Source organism: Aplysia californica, unplaced genomic scaffold, assembly GCF_000002075.1.
Source record: "Aplysia californica isolate F4 #8 unplaced genomic scaffold, AplCal3.0 scaffold00044, whole genome shotgun sequence".
Taxonomy (NCBI): domain Eukaryota; kingdom Metazoa; phylum Mollusca; class Gastropoda; order Aplysiida; family Aplysiidae; genus Aplysia; species Aplysia californica.
Genome location: NW_004797314.1, coordinates 1,310,877 through 1,319,423, shown reverse-complemented (window position 1 = coordinate 1,319,423; position 8,547 = coordinate 1,310,877). Strand labels below are relative to the sequence as shown.

The following is an 8,547-nucleotide window of genomic DNA, read 5'->3' as shown; positions in this document are numbered from 1 at the left end:
AGAAAATACATCCGATTTTCTTTACAGTTACAGCCAAAAAAATTTCAATACAACATTTATACCGTACTGCCATTTATGTGTTGTGAACTTTCTACCGAGATGTCAATATTGCAAATGAGGTAATTGTGAACTGCAAGGACATTTAGCATCAAGCTCTGTGACACTAATGGCGATCACCGCACCGGCTGACTGCTTGGTAAGTGGGAAATGAGCGAAAATGATATTGTTCCCACATGCCTAGCACATTTGTAAAGGAATCTACGATGGTCAGAAATGGCACGATAATTAAATGAAGAACAGCATCAGAGACGCCATGGGGAAACAAAACACGGGGGTGGGGTGGGAGTGGGGAGGGTGAGAGAGAGAGAGAGAGAGAGAGAGAGAGAGAGAGTGTGTGTGTGTGTATATGTGAGTGTGACAGAGACAGAGACAGAGAGAAAGAGAGCTGGTAGAAATGTGTCTTTTAAAAATCAAATGAAAGGAGACTGTGGGTAACACTTTAGAGGTTGGTAGGGGGCGGGTGGATACAAGCAAATATTGTTGGTAACTTCATATGATATACCATCAGTAGTAAAGATTGTTCAAGAATATTGAAAACGGAAAAGGATATTTGAAAAAAACAACAACAAACCAGTTTGACATAAAACGTACTCATGTATTTAACCACAACATAACACGCATCATACTTTTATTATGAAAAGGTATTAATATTCGGTTTATTTTTGAGTGTGGAAACAAGAAGAAGGGTGAACAAAAATATCAACCCACACCCCCCACAAAACAAACAAACAAACAAACAAACCAATCCACAAACAAACGAACAAAACAAAGAACCCCCTCACCCCAAAAAACAAATATTTAAAAATTAATGTTATGTTTATAAAAATGACATCACGCTCTTTTACTTTTACTTCGATTCACGCACTCACTCATCCGGACTGTTGACCGTGCCGTTAAAAATCCGCATATTCAGGCAATCTCTTGCAGTGTCTTTACACCCGGCGCAAATATGTTACGTCCTCGTCAACACAATTTAGGCCTTTTTTAGGAAATGGACTGTTTCGACCATGTCTACCAGTGCTTATGCGGGAAATATGGAAAAGGCGTACATTCTGGAGAAAGGATGGAAGTACTCGATACAGATTTTCCACACTTCATTTTTAAGCGCAAGGAGAAAATTCTTTGCATTACACCAAAGAGTAATAATTATAAACTTTTTTTTTTTTTACATCATTGTACTGACAGTATGCTGTTCAAGCAAAGAAAGAATGTACTATATATAAGACAAACTGATTTCCCGATTTCAAATTAATAATCACCTATCCATGTTATTTTCTATATTGCAGTCGAACATTATTTCTCAATAAAATCCCACTGGGTCTGTGGTTAATCGGTTAGGATCTTCAAAGTCACAAACATATACAGACGTTGTGAGTTCGATTCCCGCGTGGGGAAGCTATAGTATCCATTTACTGCTTCCACCTTTTGGCCTGAACGCTAATTCCCCCTCGGCGCGGGTAGGGTAAAAGAAACCCCATCTCTAAATGATCTAAACTGTGTTGATGGAGGTGTAAAACAATTACAATCCTATGCATCAAAATGACCACATTACTTATGGTTTTGCAGGAACAACGTGAGCTGTCATTTCGCCATGAGTCCGTGGATTAAATCCTACCTCCTGCTTTTTCTGTCCCCGCTGTATACAGGTAAGAGAAAATTTTTAAAAACCCAACATTTACTCATTGCTGGATGATAATATTATGACATTTCAAAAACTAATTTTCGACTTTTTACCTCTTTTGACGGGAAGGGAGTGAGACTGATGTCATTTTCCTGCAATGTGTTTTTAGTAAACATTACACACAGTGTTATTACTTACTTACTTTACTTTATCCTCCCTCTTGTATCATCTATGTTATTACCGTCGTTTCTTTTTTTTCTCGGAAAGGATGGAAAAGTAGTCTTTAATCGCTGTGATTTCTTTTCATGTCGGATATATTGCATTAAGTGCAAGCTTCGTTTTCTGCTTTTCGTCGACTGCCCTTATGACTTGGAACCAGTTTTGCGATCATTTATTAATTTAAATCTTATTTCATATTTCAAAAATAAAATTAAACATTAACATGTGCAATAAGTTTTTTTCTTTTTTTTCCTTCTTCCTTTCCTGCTTTCTATTTTATTTTTTCCTCTTCTTTATTTTTTCCCTTGTTTCGTTCTTCTTTCTTAGCATACAGACATTGCATTGTTTCTCTTATATCCATCAACGTGTCTAACATGAGCAATTTATTATTTATCTATTCCTCTATTTGTTTATATTTGTATCTACAGCTTTCTTTTAAATAATCCTACACATATATAGTATGTAACATTGATCATTAAAATCCAGAAGACAACTTTGAAATTCAATGGAAATGTATTTTAAAAAAACTACAAATACACCTTAGCTTCAAAAATCGAAAATGTGATACTTGTTTAGAGTTTGCATTCAGAATGTTTAAGAAAGTTATAATGAAGAAACGTTTGCCAACGCGTTCCAGATACAAAAAAGTTTATAATTTCAGAAATAATCAACCATTATCTAAACATAACGAACACATGCAGAGGCTCACAGACAAAGCCATGCACACACACACACACACACACACACACACACACACACACACACACACACACACACACACACACACACACACACACACCTATAATCATTCACACACACCTATAATCATTCACACACAAACACACACACAGACACATACCCACTCGCCCACCCACCCACCTCCACACACAACACAGACACACACACACACACACACACACACACACACACACACACACACACACACACACACACACACACTCATAATTATCCACACACAAACACACACGCACAGACACAGACACAGACACAGACACACACACACACACACACACACACACACACACACACACACACACACACACGACACGTACTCTCTCTCTCTCTCTCTCTCTCTCTCTCTCTCTCTCACACACACACACACACACACACACACACAAACACACAGAGACGCGCTCCCAATATGAGTGCCCGACTTTCAAAGTAAGAACAGTTTTTAGATCAACAAAAAAAGCCTTGCAAACCCCATTATTGATTATGAAAGCTGTAGTTGAGTTCATCCGTGAGGGGAATCCAGACTAGTTACATAATATCCTGATCTATCGACGATCTTTAGACGACTCAGTGACGTTTGGTAAGAAGCATAGTTGCAAGCTTTGAAAGGAAACAATACCTTATTATATAGAGTGGAATAGCATCTTGTGAAAGCTAATGACGTCATTGTGAGTACGACAAATCCTTATACGAAAATAAAGTAAAAGAAAACAACTAAAAATCCACTAATGTATGCTTCAGTTCTATATTTCGGCTGCATTATTACTTTTATTTTTTTGGGGTCTGATCATTGTGTCAAATGTTGAGCAATACAATACAAGCCTAAACTGGTGAAGGAGATTGTTAGATTATCTGATATTATTGTGTACCTCAATTTTATAAATTCTTTAATTTAAAAAAAAAAAAAAATGTTTTTTTTTTTTGGGGGGGGGGTGACTTCAATACGCGATCTTCGTGATTTTTAAAGAAATTCGTAATTTCAGTTCGTTCACAAAGACGTTAAAAGGAGCGCTGTGCATTGGAACATATTATGACACTGGGCAACTCAAATCTCAAATTCACAACATTTGAGAGAAACTAAATTGACAAAACACGAAAAAGAGAAAAAAAACCACCTCTCCCCCCAAAAAAACCCCAAACAACAACAACAAACAAACAAACAAACATAAAACGACTGGAGCACAGTAAACTTTCGTTTTTTTTAAATTACACGATCACACTCCAATGGTGACAGATGGTACGTCTAAGAGGCAGCACCTAGTTTTATTGTCCGTCTGCAATGAGATAGACTGTTATTATCAGAAAAAATGGCAATATATAAAGAAATCTTTAAAAGATATAGAAAAAGGCTTCGCTACGTCGTTAGAACAGAAACAAATTAAACAAACTAAACAAATTTTTAAGAAGGAGGAAAAAGAAAAAAAGAGAAAAAAATAAGAAAAGAAATTTCAAAAACCCGTAGATCTAAAGGAAATTACAATGGCATAAAGTAGGTTCTCCCTCCTCCGTAAATACAAATCCATAGACATACACTGTAGGGATCCGGGAATAACAATAGCAACAACAATAATCACACTTTCTGCAAAAGCAGTAACAGTAACCTCAATATCTGCAGCAGCAGTAATAGAAACAACAATACTTGCACCAGTAGCCAGAGTAACTACACTATGTGTAGTACCAGTAAAAGTAGGCCTAACTGAAATATTTCCAATAGCAGCATCAGCAACCACACTATTTGCGATTACAGCAGCTGTAACGTTACGACACTTTTTTGCAATAGCAGAAATACTTATACATATTCACGATAGCAGCAAAGTAAGAACAACAATATCTACAATAGTTATAACAGTAACAACCAACAATATCATCGATAGAGGGATCAACAGCAGTGAGTTGGTGCCCCCTCCCCTACCCCACCCCCTTATTTTTTCTCAAAAAAGGAAAAAAAAGAGGGACAAAAATGTTAAAACAGATTTTTGTGAATAAGATAATCGAGTTGCAAAGTTTTGAAGTATTCTTAAGCTTTCTCCCTCTTGTTTCTCTATCCAATATCAAACAACACTAGCTCTAATCAGTTAATTGCCTTATCTCTAAACACAGCTAATAACCTGCACATACTTGGTTAATGTTCCGAGCAGGAATCACTCAAATTTCTTTATTCTCGCCCATCAAAGCCGACAGGATAGAGGGACATTTCCAGAAAACGCAAACAAGACTGCGGAAAAAATAAACGCAGGGTATCATGGGATTGCGGCATTCGCGGGTTCTAAGTGACAGCAAAACAAGCATCAAGGAATCTTAAGAGGAGAAATCGTGAGATGGGAATGCTATCATGCGGGTGATTAGGGAATACAGCGCTGCAGAGGTGATCATGGGAAGAGCTTGGAGTAGGCCAGTCATCTTTCAAATGGCTCGACAAGGAGCGCTGAGATGTTCCGATGTCTTTACGAGTCAACTTCAGTTAACGTAGGGTGTACGTTGATCAGACTGTCCGAGTCTGTTTGATCGGATCGGGCTTGAAAGTAAAGCGTAGTTCAAGCATCTACTTCGAACAGCATTAACTTTCCGAATGGTCTGATTTGAGTGATATGAACGTTACTGTGGCCAAGGTTTACCTTACTAACTGAATCAGCAAAACCAAACTTTGCCCCCTATATAATATTATATACAATAAATGTAAAAAAAGGACATATTATGTACTCTGTGCAGGTGATATTATAGTATGCCTCGGTCATTCATCAGTTAATGTTTTCTATTCCGTTGTTATTCTAATTTTTACCCCATATTATGAAACTACAAATACAATGACATGTAAATTCAAAAGCCATTAATTTGTTGTTAAAGTGACTTATTTTAAAAGGAATATACTGACTGGAGTGTTTGAGGAGAGGGATTCTCTTATTGTTGTTATTTTTATTGTTATATTATCATATTATTGTTGTTACTATTATTGTTATCATTATTATTATTATTATTATTATTATTATTATTATTATTATTATTATTATTATTATTATTAACATTTGCAGTAGTAATAGTAGTAGTAGTAGTAGTAGTAGTAGTAGTAGTAGTAGTAGTAGTAGTAGTAGTAGTAGTAGTAGTAGTAGTAGTAGTAGTAGTAGTAGTAGTAGTAGTAGTAGTAGTAGTAGTAGTAGTAGTAGTAGTAGTAGTCACTAACCAATTCTATTTCTACAAACTGAACAATATTGAATTCGCATTGAAGAAATCACAGGCAGTATAAAGATAATGTTTTACTTTATTGTATTCAACTAACAAAATAATGTCTCTTTCTCACCGTCGGTCTTCCTGATCCCCTGTTCTCAGTCAGCCTCTGTGTGCCTGTCTTCTCTCTTCTCTCTGTTTCACTCTTTTCTCTTAACATCATAAATAAAAATAAATGTCCTTTCCGACGGGGAATCGAGCCCCGTTCCTTTGTGACAGGCGCGGACACTTACCACTATACTACCAATGAACAACCCCCTTTGCTGCAAAATTATCGATAAAATATTAGATACTTTGTTACCTTAGAATTACAAAGTTCTATCTGCTCAGTACCTAGTTTTGAGAAATTTGACGTAAAAAATGCCGAGTTTCACAATAGTCAAGCCTTTTCGAATGCAGTTCTTTGAATATCTTGAGATCTTAAGATTTTGATAGAGCAGATAGAGCATTTGATATCTGATCTCATGGTCATAGTAACTCAAAATGGCCAAAAATATCAGATAGAAATGTGTAATTCTGGGGTAGCGATTTATTGACGAAACGATTTAGGCCTTCAGGTAAATCTCAGCTTGTGCACACCAAGGTCACGTTAAGCACCCGTGTATCGATGGGTAGATGAAGTGAATTTTTTCCCGTTCATTAATGTGCCACCCCGGACAAAAGGATTATGGACACCCAAGTTCTAAGTTGAGCTATTGGAGAAAATGACACAAAATAATAGAAATAAAATCAATGCCTATTACGATATACAACATAACTACAGGTTATCTTGAGTTTCTTTTTTTTTTTTAAAGTTGGGGGGGGGGGGGGGGGGGAGTCTTATCTTCATTTTAAAATTCACTCGGTGGGCCTGTTTAGGTTTACCAATTTGGAGTTTGCTTTGAATTTATTCACGCACATCAATATTCCTACTTAAATACACGCATTCAGCACCCCCCATCCATCACACACACACACACACACACACACACACACACACACACACACACACACACACAGACACACACACACACACACACACACACAGACAGACACACACACACACACACACACACACGTGCACATAGACATAAACACAAACACTTACCTTAAGCATCAAAATTCACAATTATGATGATGACTATGATGATGATGATGATGATGATGATGATGATGATGATGATTTTTATTATTTTCATTACTATTATCCTTATTATTTTCATTATTATTATTATTATTATTATTATTATTATTATTATTATTATTATTATTACTATTATTATATTCTTCTTCTTCTTCTTCTTCTTCTTCTTCTTCTTCTTCTTCTTCTTCTTCTTCTTCTTCTTCTTCTTCTTCTTCTTCTTCTTCTTCTTCTTCTTCTTCTTCTTCTTCTTCTTCTTCTTCTACAATAATTATTATCATTATATTACGATTACAATTATTACATTAATTTTAAAGATCATCATACCTGTAGTATGCTGTAGAAGTTGTTCTCTTGTTGTTATTGTTGTTGTTGTTGTTGTTGTTGTTGTTGTTGTTGTTGTTGTTGTTGTTACTGTTATTGTTGCAAACAAACAAACAAGCAAACAACAAACAAACAACAACAACAACAAACAAACAAACACCCCCCCCAACAACAACCAAACTACTAACAGTAATCATAAAGTTAAAAAAAATAAATTATGTTAGTGGGCAACTGGAATCGTTGATAGTCGTGCAGATTTGATTGTAGTTTCTGTTCCTTCTTCCTCTTTTAACACCCGTATCTGTTTTCACTGCTTCACTTATTTTGATGCTCTTCTTTATTGCTCATGCAATCTCTAATGTATTATACTTTGTCATTGTAATGATTTTTATTATAATGTTGACAATTTTGGGCGACGGTTATGACTGGATTACGGCACCACGTAATTATAAACTGTACTTAAGGTGTTATAAGACTTTTGATTTCGGCTATCCACGAACTTGAGTCGCTCCTTTAAAACCCAAATGTCTCGATTCCTGAGCACACTTGGAATTCTAAAAGGGGCTTTAAATCAAAACAATTTTTATACAATAGTGAGTTTTTTTCCTGTTGTTGTTGTTGCTGTTGCTGTTGCTGTTGTTGCTGTTGCTGTTGCTGTTGTTGCTGTTGCTGTTGTTGCTGTTGTTGCTGTTGCCGTTGCTGTTGCTAACGCTGTTTTTAGCATTACAATTACCACTTTTTAATATTATTTCAATGTTGTTATTATTATTACGTTATTATGAACGGCATCTATGGTGTAGCGGTTAGGTGCTTCACTGTCCCACGCGGACATCTGCGTTTGATTTCCGTGTCGGGAAAACATTATCAAATATATCGGTTTTTCCGTTGGGATGTTGTATTCCTCTAAGCCCAGTTTAGCCCTGACAGGCAATGTCGGAACCCTGCCTCTCAAATCTAGACTGTATGAATGGGTGCATAATAATTACCTACACTAACCCCCCCCCAACAACAACAACAACAAAACGGTTTGAGATTTTCATTGTTGTTGCTATTATTATCAAATCCATTATTAAGATTAACAATATTGATAAAATTATTTAATTTGTTACTGTCATCAATGATAATATTTTTTCTTCTTCTTCTTCTTTTTCTTCTTCTTCTTCTTCTTCTTCTTCTTCTTCTTCTTCTTCTTCTTCTTCTTCTTCTTCTTCTTCTTCTTCTTCTTCTT

General features: G+C 36.0%; 1 protein-coding gene across 8 annotated transcripts in view; it reads left to right on the top strand.

The window, feature by feature from the left end:
- Positions 1–8,547, top strand: part of LOC101859550 (limbic system-associated membrane protein) — an 84,795-nt gene that overhangs the window by 2,764 nt on the left and 73,484 nt on the right. For all 8 annotated transcript variants that reach the window (XM_005092316.3, XM_005092318.3, XM_005092315.3 and 5 more), the window contains exon 2: positions 1,627–1,706. In XM_005092316.3, the coding sequence (XP_005092373.1) occupies positions 1,652–1,706 (55 nt within the window). In that variant the 5' untranslated portion in view covers positions 1,627–1,651. The remainder of the gene's footprint in view (positions 1–1,626; positions 1,707–8,547) is intronic.